At 37.5% G+C, this 26506-nt stretch overlaps 1 protein-coding gene across 5 annotated transcripts; it reads right to left on the bottom strand.

Moving 5' to 3' along the window:
- Positions 1-4130: 4130 nt before the first annotated feature.
- LOC114274838 (2,3-bisphosphoglycerate-independent phosphoglycerate mutase) lies at positions 4131-25717 on the bottom strand. 5 transcript variants are annotated; one of them, XR_014362871.1, is made up of 4 exons: positions 25382-25672; positions 20639-20838; positions 4764-4799; positions 4131-4657 (listed from the first exon to the last, which is right to left on the bottom strand). XR_014362871.1 is itself a non-coding variant. In XM_028216819.2 (3 exons), exons 1-3 carry the CDS (start codon positions 25403-25405, stop codon positions 4389-4391), a joined length of 324 nt encoding a protein of 107 aa, XP_028072620.2. In that variant the 5' UTR covers positions 25406-25669; the 3' UTR covers positions 4131-4388. The 5 variants fall into 5 exon arrangements, 1 of the variants encoding a protein (XP_028072620.2); XR_014362870.1 differs by lacking the exon at positions 20639-20838 and having other exon boundaries at positions 25382-25699; XR_014362872.1 differs by lacking the exons at positions 20639-20838; positions 25382-25672 and adding an exon at positions 18353-18458.
- Positions 25718-26506: the final 789 nt, after the last annotated feature.

Raw genomic sequence — 26506 nt, forward strand, 5'->3', positions numbered from 1 at the left:
TTGTAGGTTCATCAGCACGACAATGAAGTTATTCAATTATAATTTGGACACCACATATTTAAAATAAATAAATAATCCTTTTATTGTTATTACACCCAACATTTATAATCAAGTTACAATATTATTTTCTTATAAATTGTCATTACATGGATTAACAACCAAAAAAAATCCATTTGGTGAACATGTAGCGTTGTCTACAAATGTCACATGGACCTTTTTTGCCAATTCATGTAATTATTTATTGAATTTGACAATGCGATTTTATTATAAATATAGGGTTAACACACGTTTTCTTAAGATAATAACACGAGACAATGCAACTTAATTGTAAGTATAAAGGGTTGTTACAATTAAAAATTGAGGGACCAATACAAATTTGCTTAAAGTAAGAATTTGCGCTTACTTTTTTTACGAGTTGGTCTTTTTTGTTTTGTTTTGTTTTTAATCCGGCTTATTTTCATCTTTACTAAACTTTTCTTTTAAAATTGACTCAAACTTCTTTATTTTTTAGATTCATCTGTATTGGAGGACTTTTTTATTTTTATTTTTTTAAGTTCATAGAACACAAAAAATAAACCAAATTTTATAAGTTTTTTTTCTAATTATAAATTTTGGTTTGTTTTTGTCTTTATTAAAACTTTTTCAAAATTAACTCAAATTTTTAGATAGACAGGCTTAAAAGTTCTTTTTAAAAAAAAAAATAAAGAAAAAAGTTTAGAAAAGACAAATAAATAAATAAGCTGGCTTTTATAAGTTTTTGCCACATGGAGAGTTGCTCTGTTTTTCTATCTTTGGGATGGAAAAAAACAGTAGAAAAATTGCAAAAGACAAATTCCATTTACTAGCACTTCCCTTTGCACTTAAATAGTAATAATAATTTATCCACATTACATGAAAACAACTACTGCCCCTCAAAAGACACATTCAATAGTCATGAGGACCAAACCATCATTCAAGAATCACTCAAAACTCATAACTAAAATCAAATATATGTACTGTAATAGATCAAAAGTCACATAGCAGTTATCTGAACAGACTCCTCACAATCACCACCAAAAATATCAAAAACCAATTGCCCCCACATGTTAGTAACCATGTTCCCCCCTTCTAGTCATCAACATCAAAAATCTAAAACACCTATTGGTGTCCCACCCATTGTGTGGAAAAAGAGGTCCTTGAAAACTACTGATGAAGACAGATTCATCTACCCACACGTGCACACACCAATCCAAAGTCCAACCAAAACATCACAATCATATTCATTTCAATCCACCAATAATGCTACGATGACCACATTGTCATATTGCATTTTGTTTGTCTATTAGGTGATGTATCGACACTGTATTAGTAATAGAAACAAGTTATGAGACTCATTAAACCAATTGCAATGATGTGTGATGATATATGACACGATAAACAACTTTTGATACGCAAATGCGATCATAATAACATTCTGTTGCTCAATCCACACAAAACTGAAAGAAAAGGAAAATCCAGAAGCAGGCTTCTTTTTGGACAATAACTCTTCTAAACTAGTACAGATGATAATGATAAAGGTACATTTGCATTTATAAGCTATATAGAAGAACTACAGCAGAACTTGGGTGTTGCAATACCCATAGCAATAAGCCTTGAAGACTAGAATATGTGCATGCATGTGCACGAGAGAGAGAGAGAGAGAGAGAGAAGATCTATAGTTCATATTTTCAGAGAGGAAGTCTACATACACAGAATTAAATCACATAGAAGTATCAAAATGGACACGTTAGCATGATGAGGGTCAACTCAGTTGATAACATCGAATGCCCTAAGTATACATTCCTGATACTTTTCTGTAATTTAATTGTGTGGTTTCTACCCTTACATGTACCTTTCTCAATACTTCAGGCTATTCCTGAGTAATGCAGCAGCAAAGACCAAGAACAAGATTGATGGTGAATTGTGGAGTCATACTGAGGAGATGATGCTTGCCTAGCTTCTTGTCTCAATGAGACATTAGAGCGGATAGGGCTGTGAAGGCCTACCTTCCTCTGTTATCACTTTCCTTGCTTCTTTTTCTTCCCAGAGTCACGGCCTGTGAAATGACTTTGCTTACCATCTTCACAAAACTGCGAATGATCTTAACCTTCACCTGGCCTCTCCTTGGAGGAAGCCTTACTTTGCATGCCTTGTGGAGCTTGATAGATCCACTTAGCACAGCCATTGCCCACCAAGTTGAAAGTCCTGTTAAAGCAAAGAAGAGGAAGAAGAAGAAGAAGAAGAAGAAGAAGAAGAAGAAGAAAACAAGTCCAGATCCTAAATAAAAGAATTTTAATTTTGGTGTGAGAGAGTCTATTGAGGTGTCAATATATAGTTGCAAGGCAATTGGTAGTTGCTTAGGTCACAACTCTCACAAGGTTTCACACTCAGAAGTAGGTTATATAAGATTGGCTGAAGGATCTTAAAACTTATTTTCAACTAAATTTCTGTGGAGAACAGCTTTTATAGCGAATGAAACCAGTTTTTATGTACATAAAATACCTATGAGTCAAGGACACTATTCTTGCATAATAAGTAGATACATGAAACCAGTTTTTACCTACATAAAATACTCATGAAGTCAAATGGAATTATTCGTGCATAACTAAGTACATACATGGAAATTATCTAGGAAAATTATTTTTTTCATCTGTGTGATAAGTGAACAATACTCTTAAAACAGTGGAGTGGACCCCATTTAAAGCAAAAATAATGTTACACTTGTCATATTTCTATACCCTATTATGCTTACCATCTTACTTGTCAACACAACATTGATATAATGGGTCTCATCACTCATGTATACCTCCAATACAGTATTGACAACTAGACTAACACATCAGATGATAAGATATTATGGTAAAAATAGTCTTTGTAGCATTACTCTTGAAGTAATGAACCCTACTGCTTGAACCAATCAGAAAGAAGCGTATTTTCACCCACCTATTAGGAGTGAACAAAATTAAACTCATTATCTAATCCACAATAGATAACTAAGCAAAGTAGACAAAAAGTGAACATATTTTTTAAATAAAAAATTGACAGTTCTGATGTATAGAAAAAATAATAAAAAGCTAAAAGGCAAAGTCAAAGTCTCCTCTGCCTAAGTTCATGGTATGTTTTACCATTTTAATTTCTTAATTTCATTAGATTCTATCTTTGTAAAGATTATGTTCCCACTGAAAACGACACAGATAGCTCTGGTAAGGGAGGATAGCAGACAATGGTGTCTTCTGGTAGAAGAGAACACACAACTAGTGGAAACACAAAAGGCCACACACCTGACAGTATATATATACATATATATATATATATATATAAAATAAATTCATGTAGAAGATGCGGATGGGAACAGCAGCCCATTAAGCTTTCTAGTTTCAACTGAGCAAAACTGTGCTCCCTCAAAGTTATTTATGGTTTAATTTTTGTGTCAGAAACAAATAAATGGTACAAACAGTGCTATCAAAATGCTTGATGAAATAATTTGGGAAGAGGAAATTTACAGGGGATATAACTGTCCAGTGGGACAGCAACAAAAAGTTATTTCCCCAAATTTGTAAGGCTAATATACAATGATTGATGGGAAAGGTTGCTTTTTGTGTTTACTGATTTTTTGAATTTTTTTGTTACTTCTTACTACTTCTGGACTAGAGTCTCCTAATTTTTTTCACCCCCAAAACAGATGAAATTTAAAAAAGTCTACTAAACACAAATTTTATGGAAAAAATTCAAGAAAAATTACTTTTTTTTTTTTTTTTTTTTGTCTTCAATAGACATTTTTAGCCTAGAAACACGTAAAAAGTTTAGAGAAATAATGGAACTTGGCTGATGACGAAGAAATGGGCCCACAAAAGGTAAAAGTTGTGCAACATATAGAGTTGGTAGAAAAAAATATCATAAATAGTTAGAAATGGAAAAGACAGTTCTGGCCTTGAAAGGGCAAAGTGAAGAAACTATATTCAAAAGATAAGGATTTCTCCATTCACCAGAGTTCCAAATAGATTTTGTTTGTATCCTCCCTCCTATTTTCAGTACATATTTGAGAAAAAATTATCCATACAGTCTGCATGAATCCTAAAAAAAAAAATCAATTTCTTTTCCCCCACAACAGCTAAAAAAATTGGTTGTTATACAAATAATCAATAGCAAATTTCATGCCTCACATATTTACAAATAAACAATTTTCTTGAGCATTGGTGATGATATTCATATAACATAACAAAGAAATGAAGACCAGTAGATTAGCTGTATTTACTTACAGATGTAGTGGCTATAACATAACTTACAAAATCCCTCTTCAACAATTTCCTTAGTAAAAATATCAAATCTTTACAGCACAGGCCTGTTTGCTTGGACCGAACTGAATGAATTCACTTGATTGGAGCAAGAATGGTGTAGACCATAAGAAATGTGACTATTACAATGGCTAGTCCCAGAGTAAAAGTAGGACTAGTCCATAACATGAGGTTTGATCTCTCTGCTCCCTTGATCGGATCAACCTCCTCAGACAGTGGATAATTGGAAGGCCTAGGATTCCTGTTGACATACTTGTTTGGGCTAAACTCTGAAAATATGGTTTTCTTCCCTTGCTTCTTGAACCTTGTCCAGGCCTTGTCCCAATCTGTTGAGAACTTGCCACCTGAGAATGGGCACAAAAAGGCTAGTAAAGGGTTATATCATCTTTTGGACGAATGTGTAAGAATAATGTAAAGGTGTTTAAGCAAGTAAGTAGAAAACAAAAATACCTTACATTTTGGAGCACGATCCAAAATATGATACACCTTCATTTCAAAACGGTAAATTTAGCATTCCAAAGCGATCCCCAAAATTTTTCACAAAAAACAAAGGAGTCATAATGCTCCAAAAAAAAAATGTGTTCTTTATGTGATTAATTTGAAAAATAACTACTATGCTTAGATGTTTAATGCTCGAAAAAATTTGCATAAAAATCCTTAAATTCTAATAATATGACTCTATACAAACCTACCCTTATTGTTCCATAATTTAAGCCAAGTGGCATATCACATTCCCGTTCATATTCCTCATACCGGAATGATCACATTCCAAGTAACATAGCTTCAAACCATAAACAACAAATGTCAAAGGTTTTTTATGTAACTGATTTTGCCATATAACTTGCAAATTGAGTGAATTATGATAACTCGTGTAATCTGATAATTTGTCCTGGCAACCCACATAGAGTTGTAAGGTGTGTTGAGTGGATTTGGAACTGGTGGATGAACATTTTAGTTCTGATACCTGTCTCTTACATCCGTCCATCACATGTACTGTGAAAGAAGATCATAATGAAGCCTGAGATTCCTCCTAAGTAGCAATATCAGCTGCATTTTACCGATACTCTTTCCAATCACAGTAGGGGTGTAGAAGTCAATGGCTTTTTTTTTTTTTTTTGGCCATCATACGTTTATATATTGCCCCATTAACTTTTTTTGATATCACCAAGCACCCCAAAAAGTAAATCTCAACTCCAAAACTAAACCAGAAGTGGAAATCATAATCCACTCCCCAGTTATTCCCTCAAATAAAAATAGACAGAGACAACTGCAAATCCCAATTAAAGATGTTCTCATGAGGATATTGCACAATGGTGACCAGAAATTAATCTTCTAATATTAACGACAACAGTATATGTATTTACATGATCCCCTGATGTATCCTATTTCAGAAATGCCCTTCGTTTCAAACTAGACATTTCAACATAGCTTAAGACTAAAGCATCAGGGATTATCTCATAATGCTACAAGAGTTGGATATGATACTTCCTACAAGGTGTCACATCTCATAATTCTTAACAATTACCATTTAACTTATTTTCACAAAAGAAAATGTTAAATTGTAATTTGATAAAATTCAAGGGTTACTCAGCTTCTCTTCAATTGGTGATCCAACTAGAGAGGTACTATTGGGTCTTGGTGGACCCACCTTGGTGATGTGAACTACTCAACTACTCATTTTGTACCAAACAGATCATCCAAGCAAAAAATCATATTGATCGAACATCGATAGCTAGATGATCATATCACATTTGTCTAAAAAAATGGACGGTTTATTCTCAAAATCATACTTGTCATCCATTTTTGTAAGACAAATGTGATTCCATCATTGGGATATTGATTTTCAATCAACCTCATATTTTCCAAGGATGATCTAAGAACTATTTGGATCACCAAAGTGGACCAAGGATAAGCCTACTAAGCCCTAATAGTACCTTTCCAATTGGATCACCAATTGGAGAAAAGCCATTACCTACCACATTATAGCGTCTCGTGTCAATTGTTTTCACATAGAGATATAAAAGTTTAAAATATACACTTTAGTAATTCAAGAATGTCACACTTTCTCAACTTTCTAACACTTCTACTATGTGGTATTGCCATGGGATGCGCCTCTCTCACCAATCACCACTTGGCACCCCTTTGTTTTTAGACAAAATACCAACATAAATGTGATGATCCCATTGTGTGAGCCAATCACATTAAAAAAGGCACCACCTTGGCAATACCCAACAAGGTACCCAATAATTACTCCCATTTACCAGTTCATGATTCTCTCTCTCCCTCCCCTTCCTGCACTCAATATCTCTCTGTCACATCCTTTCCATATCTATCAACTTGAGTTATGATCACGTACACCATACATGCACAACTTGTAGTTAATAGAAGTGGGTGCTCACAACGCAAGTGTTCATAAATCATGTAGAAAGGAAGTGGGAGAGGTGAAAATCAAAGGAGAGAAAAAAAAAAGAACATAAGTGGCAAAAGAAAGAGGAGAAGCGGAAAAGGATAACCACTTTATTCTTTCTATATTTAGTTAAAAATTCATGCTTTAAGTTTTCTCCATTATTTGATTCAAATTAAGTTGCAAGTGTCAAATTATCATCAGCACAATAAGTTAAAAATTTAAAAAATTTAAAAAAGCATCTCCAACAACACTCCTTATTTTTCCTTAAAATTTTCAGCTAAATGTGGATTCCCTACTTTAGGGAGCCACTTTTTCAACTACCTTCTCTAACAATACTCCATATACTTTCTCTATTCCATTTAAATATTCATTTATTTTTTAAATTTAAAATATTCTCCCACTTGTTTGGTGATTTGGGAGGATGAGAGAGGACGGAAAAAAATGTTTTAAAATATTTAGGGACCCTTAGTGCCTCCCTATATTTGTTGAGTGATTTGTATACTCACTAAAACGTGGAGTGATATAAGGAGCCTCTTGGAGCATGTTTTTTGAAGAATGACTCTACTTTGGCTAAAAGATAGATTATATATATCTGTTGAGCATCTCCAACAGATCCCTTATTTCCTATCTTTGGCTAAATTAGTGAGTCATTCACCCAAAAAACCAGCTCCAATTGAATCCTATGTGACTCCCTATTAGACCCCCTCAATTCACAATTTAAATTAAGAAATAATGAAGAACGAATATTTAAATGGAATAGAGAAATAATAGAAAGTATTGTTGAAGAGGGTTGTTGAACAAGTGGTTCCCTAAATATCTCTGTGAGTGTGTGTAGCAAAATCTGCTGGTGCATTAGAATTCAGAAAATAGCAGCTTCAAAATTTCGCATTCGGTTGGGATATCCCGAATTCCTGTCCCAATTCTCTGTCCCTCTGTTCATATGATGCCATGTGTTCTTCATTAAAAATCAACCTACACTCTATGATCTCCCGGCTCGCCCATCCTCTCAATTTCCAAGCATCTCTTCCTCTTGCCGCCACTGAAATTCATCCCCTCTCATTCTGTGTACCCTCCTCGCCTCTCTCTGTCTAGAGTGGGGAAGAATTGAACCCCAACATCAAACAAGTTAGGTCATAATCAACCGTAAGAACATGCATACCAATTGAAAATTTTCAGCTCTTGAACCCATCTAATCTCTTTTATAGTTATCTTTGAAGAAAAAAATGTAAAAATTAATGTACATGTAACCATAATAATGCGGAATTGAACTTTACAAGATCTTGAATTCAATACATCTCAAAAATAAAACAAACATACCTCTGTCAGCCATTGAATTAGAGAAGTTGAGAAAATACACCTAATAGTTGAATCTTGAATTTTTAGCTCACCTTCTTCTCTCTGTCTCTCTTAATTAGGGTGACTATATAACTTTGAGTGATGGAAAAATACTCATATTATGTAAGGGGAGTCACCCATCCTTAAATAGAGGAGAGAAAAAGGCCAGATAAATTCTATCAAAAGAATTCTTGTCCATCAAGGTTTTCTTCTTATCTTAGAAGAGTAATTATCCTATATTTAAAATTCTAATTACTGAACTTTATCTCAAATATTGGCTTTATCTAGTTGTGGAGTTCAAATAAAATAAAACATGTAAAAGATATGTAGGTTATTGGGCCACACCAAAAAATAAATCCAACATTCTTCCACTTGGCCCATTAAGCCGATTATGATGCCACTATGATTTTTTATTTATTTTTTTTCAAAATATGCAATTTAAAAATAAATTTGACTCATTGGATTCCACACTAAAAACTTTGACACGTGATCACAAAATTTTAATAATAGCCAATAAGTTCAGATATATTAGAAACTATAATACTGTGATTACTTCAGATCACCAATGTGAGTCATAGCGGTTATGTAACATTTACGTTATATTTCTTTCTATGCACCGCACCATCGATAACCTTCACCAACCCAGTCCATTATCGGGATATGTAATTATTTGCATGAAAGACCCCTGTAATTTGTCTTGTTAAGACATTTCCTATTTATCAATATTCAAATTAATGTGTACACACACTTTTAGAAACAGGAAAATAGAAACAAAATTATTATTACGCAAATAGTGTCAAATAAAAAAAAGCACTCAAGATTAACCATACACATCATGGGTTGCTTAAAAGACCTATCCTGATAGCATGCTCTTTGTATGTCTTTGGTGTCAATCCCTTTGTGAATGGATCAGCAATTATAAGAGAGGTGCTAAGTTTTCAATTAACACTTGTTGTTTCTGAACTCTTTCTCTAACAACTAAGTACTTTACTTTTATGTGTTTGGAACCACTGGAGTATTTTCCATTCTTAGAGAAGAAAACTGTTACGGCATTGTCATAATATATCTTCAGCGGCTTGGCAATTGAGTCAACAACACCAAGTCCTGAGATGAAATTTCGCAACCATAAAATATGATTTGTAGCCTCAAAGCATGCCACAAACTCAGCCTCCATAGTAGATGAAGCAATAGTGGATTGCTTCACACTCTTCCATGAAATTGCTCCACTAGCCAATAGAAAAACAAAACCTGAAGTAGATTTTCTACTATCAAGGCAACCAGCAAAATCTAAGTCTGAGTATCCAGTCACTTCCAACTGTTCTGATCTCCTATAGGTGAGCATATAGCCCTTCATTCTCTGAAGATATCTCATAACCTTTTTCACTACTTTCCAATGTTCCATTCCAGGATTACTTTGGAATCTTCCTAACATTCTAACTGTGAAACTAATATCTGGTTTGGTACATGTATGGGCATACATCAAACTCTCTACTCTAATGTAGATGGAATGTCCTTCATTTGTTTTATTTCCAAGTCATTCCTTGGACACTGTTTTTCACTTAATTTATCACCCTTCATGATGGATGCATCACCGGCTGAACAAAACTGCATATTGAATCTTTCCGAAACACAATCAATATATCCTTTCTGAGATAGTCCTAGCAATCCTCGAGATTGATCCCTAAAGACCTCTATGCCAATAACATAGTTTGCCTCACCCATATTGACCATTTTTAAATTCTTGGAGAGATATTCCTTGGTTTCATGCAATAAGCCAAAGTCATCACTAGCTAATAAATGTCATCCACATATAGCACCAAAATAATGAACTTACTCCCACTAACCTTCAGATGTATGCACTGATCAACTGCATTTTCCTTAAATTGGAAAAAGGTAATGGTATCATTAAACCTTCAATACCATTGCCTGGAAGCTAGTTTAAGGCCATATATGGATTTCTTTAATTTGCAAGCTAAATGTTCTTTACCTTTCTTTGCAAATCCTTCTGGCTACTCCATATAAAAATTTTCATCCAAATTCCCATTTAGAAAAGCAGTTTTCACATCCATTTGATGCAACTCTAAGTCATAATGAGCTAACAATGCTAGGATGATTCTAAGTAAGTCCTTCTTAGATACTGGAGAGAAAAACCCTTGGCAACAAGTCTGGCTTTAAATCGTTCGATATTGCCTTTTGCGTCGCACTTAGTCTTAATGACCCATTTAGACCCAACTTTTTTACAATTATTAGGCAATTCGACGAGATCCCAAACACCATTCTGTTCCATGGGTTTTAACTCTTCATTTATAGCATTGACCCATTTAGTAGAATCATCACTATTCATAACTTGTGAAAATGAGACTGGATCTTTGTTAATCCCAATATCAAAATCAGATTCCTGTAGATACACCATGTAATTATCTGAAATAGCAGGCTTTCTTTCCCTATGAGATCTTCTCAGAACTACCGGTTGTGGTGGTTTTACAATATTTTCAATGGTGGTATCTTCATGAAGTGGTGAAACATGAGGTGATGAAAGATTTTCATTATGTTGTTTGTTTCCTTCAGCCTATGGAATAATCTGAAGAACAACAATTTTTCGATAAGGGTCAAATGTTGACACATCCACCCTAATTTTCTCAAAATTCGCCACTCGTGTTTTCTCATTCCCACTAATTTCACTATTCTCTAGGAATCTAGCATTACCAGTCTCTACTATCCTCATACTATGATTAGGACAATAAAATTTATACCCTTTAGCCTTGTTTGGATAACCAATGAAATATCCAAATATTGTTCTTGAGTCCAACTTTTTCTCTTGTGGGTTGAATATTCTTGCCTCTACTGGACAACCCCAAATATGTAAATGCCTCAAACTAGGTTTCCTACCAATCCACAACTCAAAAGGAGTTGTTGGGACCATTTTACTAGGAACCCTATTCAAGATATACATTGTAGTCTTTAAAGCTTCACCCCGCAGTGAAATGGGTACAATTGAGTAACTTAACATACTCCTAACCATATCTTTAAGTGTACGATTACGCCTTTCAGCAACTCTATTCTGTTGTGGCGTACCAGGCATTGTATATTAAACATAAATGCCTTTCTTTTCTAAGAATTTGGCAAATGGGCCAAAATTTTGGCCTGACTCATCATATTTACCATAATACTCACCACCCTGTCTGATCTCACTATTTTAACCTTTCTATCTAATTGTCTCTCGACTTCAATTATGTACACCTCAAAGATGTCAACAGCTTGCGACTTTTCATGAATTAGATACACATATCCATAACGTGATAAATCATCTATAAATGTGATGAAATATTTTTCACCACTAAGACATGTGATGTTGAGTGGCCCGCAAATATCTGTATGAATTATCTCAAGAAGCTCATTACTTCTTGTGGCACCTTTCTTGGTGTGTTTGGTTTGCTTTCCTTTAATGCAATCCACACATATCTCAAAATCAGTGAAGTCTAGGTTTTTCAAAATCCCATTCTTTACCAATTTTTCAATTCTATTTCTAGAAATATGCCCCAACCGTCTATGCCACAAGATTGAGGATTTTTCATTAATTAGACCACGTTTTAAATCAATATTCGAATGCAGAGTTACTAACGATTGTACAAACTCATGATTTAAGGCAATTTTATATAAATCATCACATAAATTACCAAAACCAATCATTATTGAATTAAACATTAAATTGAGTTTTCCATAACTAAATAAAATTGAATATCCAACACTATCTAATTTGGATAATAAAACTAAATTCCTAGAAATTGAAGGAACATAATGTTATTTTTTAGCAAGGAAAAGTTGAAGGTATGAGTGGTATCTCATCTCCTTTTATGTTAAATCATCATCATAATTACAAAAGGGCCATAAGGCATAAAATAAGAATATACTAAATATTCATCAGAATAAAATAGGAAATATTCTAACACATTCTAACACTCCCACTCAAGCTGATGCAAAGATTTCTCTCATGCCCAGTTTGTTAAGAATGTCACGGAATGATTTATTCCCTAATCCTTTGGTGAGAACATTAACCAGTTGGTCTCCAGAATGGCGTACAAATAGTACCACTAGTGAGCTTTTCCTTGATAAAATGCCTATCAATCTCCACATGCTTGGTCCTGTCATGCTGAACTGGATTGTGAGCTATATTGATGGTTGTCGTATTGTCACAGTATAACCGCATAGAATATGCCTGATAAATACCCAAATCCCTCAAAAGTAGTCTGATCCATAATAGCTCACACACACCTGAGCCATAGCCCTAAATTCAGCCTCTGCACTATACCTTGCAACTACATTCTGTTTCTTGCTTCTCCAAGTAACTAGATTTCCTCCAACAAAGGTACAATAGCCAGAGGTTGACCTTCTATCAATGACGGACCCAGCCCAATCAGCATCTGTATATGCCTCTGCACTAAGATGACTATGTTTAGAGAAATAGAGACCCTTTCCTGGAAAAGACTTCAAGTACCTTAGAATTCGCATAACTGCCTCTAAGTGAATTGCACGTGGAGCATGCATAAACTGACTAACCATAGTCACTGCGATAGCAATGTCAGGACGCGAATGGGATAAGTAGATAAGCTTACCCACTAGCTGCTAATATCTCTCTCTGTCTACAAGCTCGCCTGCTTGATCCTCACTAAGCTTCAGCCCAGGCTCTAGTGGTGTATCACATTCACAGGCTTTACTTCCAAGCATCCCAGTTTCTTTTAGCAAATCCAACACATACTTTCTTTGACATATGAAGATGCCCTCTTTGGACCGAGCAACTTCAATACCTAGAAAGTATTTCAAGCTACCTAAATCTTTGATTTCAAACTCATTAGCCAAATACTCCTTTAACCGAGGAACCTCCTCAACATCATCCCCTATGAGTACAATATCATCCACATAAACAATAAGAGCTATCGTCTAACCATGTGAAGAGTGTTTCACGAACAAAGTAAGATCAGCTTGACTCTGTTTGAAACCATATCGCAGCATGGCCTGAGTAAATCTCTCAAACCAAGCCTTAGGTGACTGTTTGAGTCGATAAAGTGACTTACATAGTCGGCATACTTCTCATTTAGTTTTAACATCCTCAAAGCCTGAGGAAATGTCCATGTACACTTCTTCTTCCAAATCTCCATAAAAGAAGGCATTCTTCACATCAAATTGGTGGAGAGGCCAATCAAGATTAGAGGCAAGAGAGAGGAGGACTCTGACAGGGTTCATCTTAGCAACAGGAGCAAATGTCTCCTGGTAGTCTACTCCATAAGTCTGCGTAAAGCCTTTGGCCACCAATCTTGCCTTGTAACGTTCAATGGAACCATCGGCTTTGTGCTTCACTGTGTACACCCACTTACATCCAACAGGTCATTTGCAATTAAGCAACTCAGCCAATTCCCTAGTGCCATTTTTAGCAGGGGCTCTCATCTCCTCCATCATGGCATGCTTCCACTTAGGAGTAGAAAGAGCATCCTGAAAATTAGAAGAAAGACTCACAGAAGAAATTTTAGACAGAAAAGCTTTATAGGAAGGAGACAGATTAGTATAGGAGGCAAAATGAGAAATAGGATGTTGAGTACAAGATCTAACCCCCTTCCTTTTAGCAATAGAAACATCTAGACCAGAAATAATAGAGTTACCTGGAGTTTCATCAGAAGAAGAGGATTCTGGACACCCATCAGGAGAAGAAGATAGCAGTGGAGAATCCAAATGGGTCTCTTGTACCCAAGTAACTTGTTTTCTATCCTTGTCCCTAACATAAACTTTGTCGTCTTTCACAGTGGATTCAAACTCAACATTCTCAATATAAATAGCGGGGTCACTATTAACATTCTCAACCTGCTCAATCACTGATGGTAGTGACACAGGAATCGCTTCACGCCAAGGCTCCCCTGAAAAGAGGACTGGGACACCGAAGAGGACAAGAAGTAGGACTGAGACTCAAAGAAAGACACATTCATAGAGACAAACGATTTCCGAGAGGGGGAATGATAACACTCCTTTGTGTGGCGGAGTAACCCAGGAAGATACACCAAAGAGACCTAGGATCCAACTTACCACGGGTAGGAGAATGGTTATGAACAAAGCACACGTACCCAAAGGTTTTGGGAGGAATAGAGAAACCAGACGAGTGGGATCCTAACAAAACCTGAAGAGGAGTGTGTTTGTTGAGGACCTGGGTAGGCAAACGATTGATAAGGAAGCCTGCAGTAAGAACAGCTTCCCCCCAATTTGATCTAGGAACACGCATTTCAAAGGACAGACAACACGCAATATCAAGAAGATGGCGGTTTTTATGCTCTGCAACACCATTCTGTTGAGGGGTATTGGTACACGAAGTTTGGTGAATAATATCATGAGTGGCAAAATAGCGGCCAAGGCTAGAGTCAATGTATTCCCCCCCATTGTCAGAATGCAAAATTTTGACAACCGCCCCAAACTGAATGCAAATCATTTTATGAAAATTTTGGAACACAGAAAAAACCTCACATTTGTCCTTCATAAGATATACCCAGGTGGTCCGAGAACAATCATCAATAAAAGTGAAAAACCATCGGTGACCCTTTAAAGACACAAAACGAGAGGGACCCCATACATCAGAATGAATCAATGAAAAAGGAACTAAACTTTTATTAATAGAAGGAGCAAAAGAAGCTCGGTGTTGTTTTCTAAGTTGACACGACTCACATTGAAACTCAGAAACATTTATTTTTCAAAAAAACGGAAGGAAAAAGATGCTTAAGTAACAAAAAAGATAGATGCCCAAGACGACGATGCCATAGCCATAAGTTTTCCTTTGTAGATGGTAACTGGATGGATCTATGAGCCCGCTTGTCTGCTTGATCCAGGATATAGAGAACATTCTCATTTCTACCACTGCCAATCATCTTCCTCGTGATAAGGTCCTGAAACAGACAATGATCAGGAAAAAAGGTTACACTACAATTCAAGTCCCGAGTAATACGACTCAAAGATAAAAGATTAACACTAAAATCAAGAACATGTAGTACAGAAGACAAAGGAAGGGAAGCAGTGGCATGAATTACACATTTTCCTGACACAGAAGAAATGGTACCATCAGTAATTCTAACTTTATCTTATCCTAAAGGGGTATAAGCGGAGAACAAATCAGAAGACCCAGATATATGATCGGAAGCACCATAATCGATAATCCAAGGCAACATTTGATGAGATAGGAAAGCACTTGTAGAAGAAGCTAAGTTTCCTGAAAAGACAAAGTTACCTGAAGATGAACCAAATGCCTGACGGTCTAACAAGTGGCGAAGAGCAACCTCCAACTCAGAAGTAGAAAACCCAGAGATATCAGCAGAGGAAACAATCGGAGCGGGAGACAGAGGCTCAACTGTATCAGAATGATGAGCTCAGGCATTGGGCCCTCGGCCTCTAGACTGACCCGAGCGACCCCCGCGGGACCCAGAACGATCTCCACGACCCCCAGATGGCAGCCCATGCAACTTCCAACAAGTCTCACGAGTGTGGCGAGAAAGACGACAATAGTCACAGAAAAGGGTATCTTTCTCAGAAGGAGGACGAGAACCATGATCCCCATCTCGAGAGGGTGCAAAAACCAAGGCAGATCAATCATAAGAGGTAAATGGAAGTATAGTAGAACGACGACTCTCCTCATTCTGCACATAAGCAAACGCTTCTTGGAGAGAAAGAAGCACATCGATACCCAGCACACGACTCCTAACAGGATCAAACTCCACATTCAGACCTTCTAAAAACTTGAAAACCCACACTTGTTCAACAAATTTTCGGTACCCAGCAGAATCAGTGGGACACACAGGCTTGTGGTCCTAAAGATGATCAAGTCTCTTCCACCCATTGCTAAGGAACGTAAAATACTGAAGGATAGTCATCTCACCCTGGACGAATCGATCAATGGAGCGTCGCAACTCAAAAGTCTAGGAAAAATTGCCTTTGCGAGAATACGTAGTGGCCACAGCCTCCCAAATATCCTGTGTTGTGTCCATAGACAAGTATCCTTCACCAATCTCCAGAACCGTGGAATGTATCAACCAGCCCATGATAAGAGAATTGGTAATCTCCCATTGATCATAACCCGAATATGTGGAACTGGGGGCCTGAACGTGCCCATCAACATATCCCACCTTCCCTTTGCTCTTCAAAAATATAGTCAGACTCTGCGACCAGGCTTGATAATTCTGACCATTAAAGAGAGAGGTGGTGATTTTCTAGCCAGGGTTGAGGGAATCAGTCGTAGTAGTAGGCAAACCAGGGCTCGGGCCCTGAGGAGTATGTGAAGTAGTAGACTCACTAGTCAATTGTGCCATGAATACGCTACAAAGGAACCCTCACAACAAACACTGGTCTAATCACAAACCCGGAAGATGGGAAACATACCAAACCGAACAAAAAAGAATTTAAGAGAACATTTTTTTTTTAAAATTTTTTTGTCTTTTTTTTTTTTTTTTTGAAAGACATAAAAGAAAAAAAAAAAAAACAGAGAAGAGAGAAGAGAGAAGGCAAATTACATTAAATCACCGAATAACGACTTCAACCCAGACCTAAGACAGAGCCGACACAATCGATTGAGGAGAGAGAGTCGACTCAACCAAAGAGATGAAAGGATCGACGTGAACCAGAGAGCCGACTGAACTAGAGAGGTCCTGAGTGGCTGTCGGCAGCATGAAGAGGGAGGAAAATCCACCCGACTGAACTCCAAGTATGAAATGGACCAATTCACTTTGTGTTCAACATAACGTCCGGTTGAATACAATGCAATGTACACATGCAACATGCTTATCTTGGCACATTTTACTTGATTGATTTTGTTTACACATTTTAACATTACCAATCCATTCATTAATCAACTTGTCCAAATATGAGAGTCCTCTAATGAGAGAGAGGTCTATCAAAGAGAATGGTTTAAGGCATGGGAGAGACCAATGCCTTTGACTAGGAGTAACCCTCAAAAGAGGGTTGAAGCCATTTAAGCATAGGCCTCAATCCCTTGCATTAAACTCAAACTCAAGACTAACCAATCCTCAAAATAAATCAAAAGTGAAGAAATGAGGAGGATAACGGATTTTCATTGCTAAAGTGGCATGAAATGCAAGACTCTACTATGCAAACATCGCATGCACAACATGCTAGAACACGTAAGCATTGAAACTAGCAAAGAGCTTTACACTAGGACCATGTAATACAATGCTCAATGGACTAAACCAACTCCAAACAGTCCTCATGCATGCCAAAACAGTGGCTAAAATGGACTGAAATGATAGCATGATAAGCAAGAAAAAGCATGCTCAAATGATGGCTCGCAAGGAAGGCACAAAGCTCAACTCTCAAACACATTGATGGAGTGGAAAATTTGAGAGTATGACAATGAAATAAGCTCTGAAATTACATTCCAAATGATGCCAAATCATGCACGTATGACAAACAAGGCATGCTAGTGGCCTCAAAACTCAAGACTAGTGAAGGCACTTGCACTATAGCTATACAAAGCATGGCTCAAATGACCACGGCAGCCCAAAAGAGTCCTAAAACAGCCCAAGATGTGAATAAAATCATGCTGGAGTATAGCCAAAATGAGCTAGAATAATAGGCTAAAGAGACAAGCATGCAAGGCTAGCTAGAAAGGATTAAACTACAAGTGTATGAAGCATGCAAGAGGTGAGTCCACCAATCAAAATTAGAGTCATAGCATGCCAAAATAACATCAAAAACATGTTTGAACTAAGCTAATTCAAACCACAAGAGCGTGCTACTTTGTAAGGCTAACAAGGCTAGCAAAGAGGATTTACACTACAAGTGCATGAAGCATGCAAGAGGTGACCAAAATAGCCAAAAACAGAGTTATGGCAGGTCTGAAAAGTCACAAAAATGAGCCTAAACAAAGCCACAGAGAAGTAAAAACACATGCGCATTTGGTTGGCCATCAACACATGCTAACAAGACAAGAGGAAGGGGGGACCACCCCCTCCTATTTTGAGCCTCAAATCAAGTTTTCTACCACTGAAATTCCTCTGGAATTCAGTGGTTTTAAGGCCAAAAAGAAGTTGTTTGAAAAGCTTGAAAGTTAGCTCAAAAGGCCTTACAAGCCAAGGAGCAAAAGGGAGGCCACACCCCCTAGCCAAACAAGGCTTAAACCAACATTTTTAGGACTGAAAATCAGACCTTTCTTCTGTTCAAAACCAAGCCAAAAACAGTTTGAAAGTGTGGCAAAACAAGCATGCAAAGGTGGCCAAGATAGTGTACAAAAATGAGCTTAAAAGAGGGAGATGCTTACCCTTGAAGCACAGCTGCAAAATAGCCTCTTTGCTGGCTCAAATGACCTTCCAACAATCCAAGAATAAGCTCGAAGGGACCTCAGCCCATAGATATGCAACTTTGATGAAGGATGCCTAGGCCAACTAGGAGTATTTCTCTACTTCTATGCACTTCTATGCACAAAAGAGCAAGGGAGAGAGGCTCTAGAGAGAGAGGCAGAGATTAAGCTCTGAAGATTGTAGAGAGAGAGGAAGTTTAGTGAGAGAAGCTCTCAAACTTGCTTAAGAAGTTCTAACCCTTTGAAAATGAGATATAAGGCTCTCATATATAGCAAAATATCAACTTGGGTCGAAAATATCTGATTTGGGACAGCTGGAGCAAGCTGGAAACAGCTGGAGGAGAAATATCTTCAAAAAAAATGAATTTGGGTCACTCTTAGCCGATCGGCCATCTTTAGCGCCGATCTGCTACTTGTGATGGCCAATCTGCTACTTTTTTGGCCGACTGCACACATTTGTGGCCGATAGCAAATTCTGCTCTGCAGGTCCAACTTCAAACGGACATAACTTCTTCATATAGACTCCTTTTCAGGTCATTCTTGTGTCCAAATTGAAGCCCCGGAAGTAAACTTTCCAATCGTGAAAACCTCACATCAAAATTCCAACTGTACAAAAAGTTATGCCTTTTTTGGTGAAGACTGCTCAGTTTTGATCATAACGGATTAATGCTCAACTTCCAACAACCATATCTCCCCCATTCGGACTCGGCTTTAGGAGATTATTGAGTGTAAAATGAAGCCCCGGAAGTCTTCTTTCCAACGGTGGTGGCCTCATAGCTTAAATCCAAGTCTACAAAATGATAGGCCCGATTTGGCGAGGACTGCTCGTCTCTCTCTTAACGATTCATACCCAACTTCTTCCTCAACTAGGTTTCTTCTCTCCTTTCCTCTTTTCTTCAACTCCAAACCCCTAAGCAAGATGTTTTGAAAATTTTTTCAAAGAGTTCATCTCCCTTTCATTCATTTCCACTTTGTCCTTACTCGATTTACCGAAAAGCGCAACATTTAACAAAATGCGAGCGTCGGAACATCGTAGGAACTTTATTTCAAAAATATTTTGAAAGAGAGGGTTTGAAGGTCTAAAAATCATTCAAAATAGCTTTGGTCCAAAATGGGGTGTGAGGTTAGGATTTGACTCTCTTCTTGCCGAAGGAATCGAACCTTTGCACTGCACAACTTTCATCACCAAATAAATCATCAGTAGCGCCCAAGTCTTAAGGGCGGTCAAAAATGGAGTGGCTACACCAAGATGTATTGATTCACAAAACTAAGGCTTTGATACCACATGTAAAAACTAATGTACATGCAAGGTTCTGAAAAGCGGTTGCGGTCGCTATAACGGTGGCGGTGACGCGGTTGCGGTTGCGGTTGCGGTTGCGGTAACCGGAACCGTGAATTTTTTTATTTTTCGCACAATTTGAAAAAAATTTACCGATACGCATATTTTTTTTCCATGATCATATTTATTGGGTTAAAAATAAATATTGATCAATTTATGTCAATTTTTAAGTATGATCCAATATATTTCATTTTTTTAAATCACTATAAACTGAGTTTTTTACATTTTATTTTAATAATTAATGACTTTATATTTTACAAAAAAATTAATCACTAACTATTATATATAAGATAAATAATGACAAAAGTAAGAGAATAAATAAAAGCCTAAATATATATACATACATATTTTAACCAAGCCCAATAGATAATGACTACACTTATTACTATTATTATTTTCAAACAATATATAGATAGACACGCACAAACAAAATGGTTTAGTGATAGCAGCTGAATAGAATAACATAGGTCTTATAGTTTCAACAAATCAATAACATGTTCTTCATCTTCCCTCTTCTCTCTCTCTCTATCTCTTGCTCCTCTATTTTCTCTTTTTATCTTCCCTCTTCTCTCTATCCCTCTTCCCCTATTTTCAGTTTTTTTTTGTGTGTTTTTTCGAAAGAAACAGTTTGGAACCGTTACGTAACAATGCGTAACAGGTCGTTATAGCTGTTACGGCGCTGTTACCACCACCACGGCAGCCGCTACGGCCGACACACCTGTGAATCTCAATCATACTGTAAAAGCGGCCGTAACGGGTGGCGGTAACCGCCAAAACCGTTACGTAATAGCGTTATGTAACGGTTGCGGCCGCTTTTTAAAACCTTGTGTACATGTAACCATAATAATGCGGAATTGAACTTTACATAATCTTGAATTCAATACATCTCAAGAATAAAATGAACATACCTCTGTCAGCCATTGAATTAGAGAAGTTGACCCTAATAGTTGAATCTTGAATTCTTGGCTCAGTTTCTTCTCTCTGTCTCTCTTAATTAGGATGACTATAAAACTTTGAGTGATGAAAAAATACTCATATTATGTAAGGGAGTCACCCATCCTTAAATAGAGAAGAGAAGAGGGCCAGATTAACTTCATCAGAAGAATTCCTGTCCATCAAGGTTTCCTTCTGTTAAAATCCACCTACTCTCCACCTACTTCACCCACTTAAACCTACTCCACTAAACCTAACCCACTACACCACTACCACCTCACCTACTCCACTAAACCTAACCCACTACACCACTACCACCTCCACTTCACCTACTCCTTACCTACTACACACTCACCCTCTTCTATATATAGGAATCATGAATCATTGTAATAAATATATCAATATATCAATCAATAATAATACATACAATTTATTCTCTCTCTTTCTCTATACATTATTTCTTACATGGTATCAGAGCTGGTTTAAAACCTAGTATTTTCGCTTCCCCGGCGGGCGGCAACCTCACCTTAGCCGCCCGCCGGACCTCAACCTATTCCGCTGATAAAATCAACAAAGATTTGTGCAACTGTAGTCATGTGTGAGGCTGATGGAGAAGAATTCTTCACCTCATATGACGAGACAGTCTGGAACTGGAAACATTGCAACATTCTGCTCTGGAATTCTGCAGCAGCTAGATTATAGCTTGGTTGAGTGCCAAGCTTTGGTTCTTCCACCCACTCTTGAACTTGCCCAGCAAAGTGTGAAGGTTCATGCTTGTGTTGGAGGGACTAGTGTGCGCGAAGATCAGCGCATTCTCTCCAGTGGGGTTCATGTTGTTGTTGGTACTCCTGGTCGTGTGTTTGACATGTCGCGGAGACAATCACTTCGCCCTGTTTACATCAAAATGTTTGTCTTGGATGAAGCTGATGAAATGCTGTCACGAGGTTTTTAAAAATCAGATCTATGATATTTTCCAGTTGCTGCCACCCAAAATCCAGGTTGGGGTGTTCTCAGTTGCTGTCACCCAAAATCCAGGTTGGGGTGTTCTCTGCCACAATGCCACCAGAGGCTCTTGAAATCACCAGGAAATTCATGAATAAGCCTGGAAAGAGAAAAAGCTCATGCTAGGATTTGCGAAGTGATTCGCTGCAGGAATTTTGGCTTTGGATGAAACCCTTACCATACTCCACTCATTCTCTCCAACTGTTCTAACTTTTTATTTTTATTATTATTATTATTATATCAAATAATCAATGCACTCATGTTCCCCACTAACAGTGTCCACTTTTGACCCAAACCATTTTCAATCCATCATTTCTCCTTCACCTTTTGCACCCCACTCACCGACTCTCTCTCCACTTTATCACATGGGTTTGTCCCTCTCTCTCCTCCATTTGATTTCAAAAATCACTTATTTTTATTTATTTTTTCCAAGTCACTTTTCCTCTTTTTTAAATACCCCACTTTATTTTGAAACAATCGCACTGATGTTTTTCATATAATCCATCTATAAATATTTTTTATCTATTTTCTTTCTCCCTTGTTTTCTTTCATTTTATTTTTATTTTTTCAACAAAACACTCCCAAAACAAAAAAAAAAAAAAAAAAAAAAAAAACAACAACAACATTTTACAAACTTGTCATTTCTTCATGCCGGGGATCAACCCCGATCAGCATTTTACACCATAAAAAAAAAATAAAAATAAAAAAACACAAAACAAAACAAAACACAACCAACACAAATCGGAACAGTGGGATTTTTCTTCTCGCCTATTCCGCCGGTCTTTTCTTCTTGCCTCCGTCCTGGGCGGTCCTTGACGGTGTTGCCTCCGTGCTTCCTCGACCACCAAGCAAGTTGCCTCCTCCCTGCTCCTCCACTGCAGCATATGGTGGACCTCCAAATCGGAACATCACGGTGGCCTTCCGCTTCAGCTCCTTGTTTTCTGCCTTTAGCACACTTATCTCTGCTCGCGCATCCTTATACATGCGTTGGAGCAGAGCCAGTTGGGCGTTTAGCTGCTGCACCTCATTTGTTCTACTTTGCAGCCGGTGCGACAAGTTTGTGACCGCCGTCATGGTCTCCACATATGACTTCAGAGTATACTGATTGGCCTCAATATCAGTTTGCACCGCCATTTTTTGCTCCACCGACCGCATCGGAAAGTTCAACGGAGCAAAATCAGAGGTGTTTGGTTGAGGTTCACGGGCCACCGCACCAGTTATCTCTCTTGTTGACTCGTTGAGGTCTGGAAAGAGAGTGAGCAGACTACGGGACGAAGAGGCCATTTTCTGGGCAACCGAGTATTACAGAGTGTTTCAAGATTTGCAGCTCTTAGAGACACTCTCTCAGCAAAAGGAACTATCTCTCTCAGCAACACGAAGAGTTTTTTTCAGAGTTTTTTAGCGGGTTTTCTGCCTCAGCCTCAGCCTCCGCTTCGATTTATAAAGACCTTGACGAAGAGGCAGACACGCGCATCATGAGCCGCTCGGCGCTCGCCGACAACTTGGCACGCCTTTTGATGGCACGTCTTTTTATGGATTGGGCACGCCTTTTGATGGCACGCCTTTTTATGGATTGGGCACGCCTTTTGATGCACGCCTTTTGAAAGATTGGGCACACCTTTTGAGGGTGCGACTTTTTAGGGGTCCGACAAGACTCTGTAAACTGTCCCGACATTTGATTCCGGTTAGCTTTTCCAAGGGTCCGACAAGACTCTGTAAACTGTCCCGACATTGATTCCGGTTAGTTTCTACATGGGTCCGACAAGACTCTGTAAACTGTCCCGACATTGATTCCGGTTAGTTTCTATATGGGTCCGACAAGACTCTGTAAACTGTCCCGACATTTGATTCCGGTTAGCTTTTCCAAGGGTCCGACAAGACTCTGTAAACTGTCCCGACATTGATTCCGGTTAGTTTCTACAAGGGTCCAGCAAGACTCCGTAAACTGTCACAACAACTGTCACAACAGTGTCTGTTACAACGGTCCGACATGACCCCGTAAACTGTCTTCTACATCGGTCCGACATGACCCCATAAACTGTCTTCTACATCGGTCTGACACCGCCATCCAGTGTCCTCTACACCGTTATGACACCACCATACAGTGTCCTCTACATGGTTATGACACCCCCATACAGTGTCCTCTACAACGTTATGACACCACCATCCAGTGTCTTCACCAATGGTCTGACACGACCATACAATGTCTCTTATCCTCTTTTATTTTTATGTATTTTCTTGTTTTGTTACTCTCTCCAAACTCAAGTTGGTTAGTTCCTATCCCCCTTGCATTTGCGGGGGGCTGTTAAAATCCACCTACTCTCCACCTACTTCACCCACTTAAACCTACTCCACTAAACCTAACCCACTACACCACTACCACCTCACCTACTCCACTAAACCTAACCCACTACACCACTACCACCTCCACTTCACCTACTCCTTACCTACTACACACTCACCCTCTTCTATATATAGGAATCATGAATCATTGTAATAAATATATCAATATATCAATCAATAATAATACATACAATTTATTCTCTCTCTTTCTCTATACATTATTTCTTACACCTTCTTATCTTAGAAGAATAATTACCCCATATTTAAAATTCTAATTACTGAACTTTATCTCAAATATTGGCTTTATCTAGTTGTGGAGTCCAAATAAAATAAAACATGTAAAAGATATGTAGGCTATTGGGCCACACCAGAAAATAAATCCAACAAAAAAAATTTCAAAACTCTAGACCAAAAAGGATAACAAAAACAGAAATCACAACCCAAAATTTTGGGTTTTAAGCATTAAAAACTCAGTTTTTGAGAACATTTCAACAAATCCATAAGAAAAATACTTAATAATTAGAGGATTTTGAAGGGATCAACAAGAGAAAATATGTATAGAGTGGTTCTCATAAGTAAAGTTGTACATTTAGTCAATAACAAAACACCAAATCAAATAAATAGAAAGTAATTATACTTCTCCATACTTGTTTTTGGCTTTAATGTTCTTCTAACATAATAGACTAACCTTATTTAATATAAGGGAAAATCTACAATACACACCCCAAAAAAGGGGTGTATCATATATATACCCCTCAGTTACTACTTTTGTCGTCCTTGGGTGTCGGCTATGACTTGGTTATGACCTATTGGAGTTGTTATTTAGGTTAAAACCGAAGAGGCCTTTGGTTATGCCTCAAATGGTGTTTGGTTATGATTGAAAGGAGCTTGGTTATGACACTTTGTGTATCAACAACACAAAATATCATAACTTGCATATAGTACTCCATTTTTCGGGGTGTGAATTGTATAAGGACCCTATACGCATATGAGTGGCGAGAGGCAGCCACTCGGAGAGGGCAGAGAAGGGAGGGTTCACTAGAGAGGGAGAGACTATCTAGCAGGCCTGACCTATCAGTGTACCCACCCATCATCAATAGTAAGGGATACATAATTGTTTTGTCTAAAACATTGGACAAAAAAGTGGACAGATGATCCCAACCCATCAAACAACCAATCATCATTTGGGATTACACTAAAACAAGCAAAGTAGTTCAACTCAGCAATTTGAATTTCAAAAAAATCTAATCAAGTTTGAATCTCAAACACCCAATTAATAAAATTGTACAGAGGTCACATATCCAAAAAAATCAACAGCTAAATCTCAAAATCAAGAGACCCAAAACAAATCAACACATATAAAGATGACCCACCACTGCTATTGTCGTCGTCGTCATCGTTGTCGCCACTTTGTTGGGGTCGATTTTTCCTTGAAAAACAGGGTTTGATGAGAGCTGTTTGATTCCTTGAAGAGGACCACAAAGTCTGAGATGTTGTTAATAATAATAAGCTCCCGATTCGGAATCGAATATCCATTTGAATCCTCTACTTTCTCGATCTCAACCACAACTTTAATCTCTCTCTCTCTAATCAGACTGGAACTGGCGAGTTGTGGACGGGCAAGGAGGTACGGTTCGGAAAAAATATCAACTGGAATATTTTCTCAACTGCCGTCCAACCGTGGGTTGGTTAAAAGTCTGTACTAAGATATTTGTTTACTTATAAATTATCTTTATAAATTATTATAAATACATTTTAAAATTTAAATAGAAAAATAATGGTGAAAAAAATATAATAATTATATGTTTCCTTAATAATTAATTTTTTTATAATAAATAAATAAACTGAGATAAGAGAGAATATTATTTATTTTTATTAATTTCTTAGTAATTATTAATTTAACCAATTCGGCTGGATTAAGTGGATTATACCGCACACTATTTCGTTTTCTTTTCCTTTTTTTTAAATTTAAGAAAAATGATCCGTAGCTCGAAATTCGGTGACTCGAATTTGGCTCGAAACCCAAAACGACGTCGTTTTGGGTTTCGATTTTTTTTTTTTCCTTCTCCTTTTCTTGCTTTTCGAATAGAGAGACAGAAAAGAGAGAGAGAGGAGGAGAAAAGAGGAAGAAAGGAGAAGAAGAAAAGAAGAGGAAGAGTGGAGAAGAAGAAAAGAAGAGGAAGAGAGAAGGGGGCGGTCGGTGATAGGAGATGATGGCGATCGGTGATGGCGGTGATCGGTCGGTGATGGCGGTCCCCTTTCCAGTAGATCTGGATTTGAGGATGAAAGGGAATTTTTTTTTTTTTTGTTGATGAAGATGATGATGTTGTTGAAGATGATGATGATGTTCAAAATCTGAAGATGAAGGGGAAAAAAAAAAATTGTTGATGATGTTGATCTAGATTGAATATGAAGGGGAAAAAAAAAATTGTTGATCAAGATGTTGATGATGGTGATCTGGATCTGCAGAAACCAACATTTAGTTGGTGCAACAGCTT

Source organism: Camellia sinensis, chromosome 3, assembly GCF_055761805.1.
Source record: "Camellia sinensis isolate YWXY chromosome 3, ASM5576180v1, whole genome shotgun sequence".
In the NCBI taxonomy this organism is placed as follows: Eukaryota; Viridiplantae; Streptophyta; class Magnoliopsida; order Ericales; family Theaceae; genus Camellia; species Camellia sinensis.

Coding starts and splice junctions, on each gene's coding strand:
- LOC114274838 (XM_028216819.2), bottom strand. CDS start 25,405: ATGACGACGACGACAATAGCAGTG. Junction 4,800..25,381: donor CGACGACGACAATAGCAGTG/GTGGGTCATCTT, acceptor TTTGAAATGAAG/GTGTATCATATTTTGGATCG. Junction 4,658..4,768: donor TTTGGATCGTGCTCCAAAAT/GTAAGGTATTTT, acceptor GCCCATTCTCAG/GTGGCAAGTTCTCAACAGAT.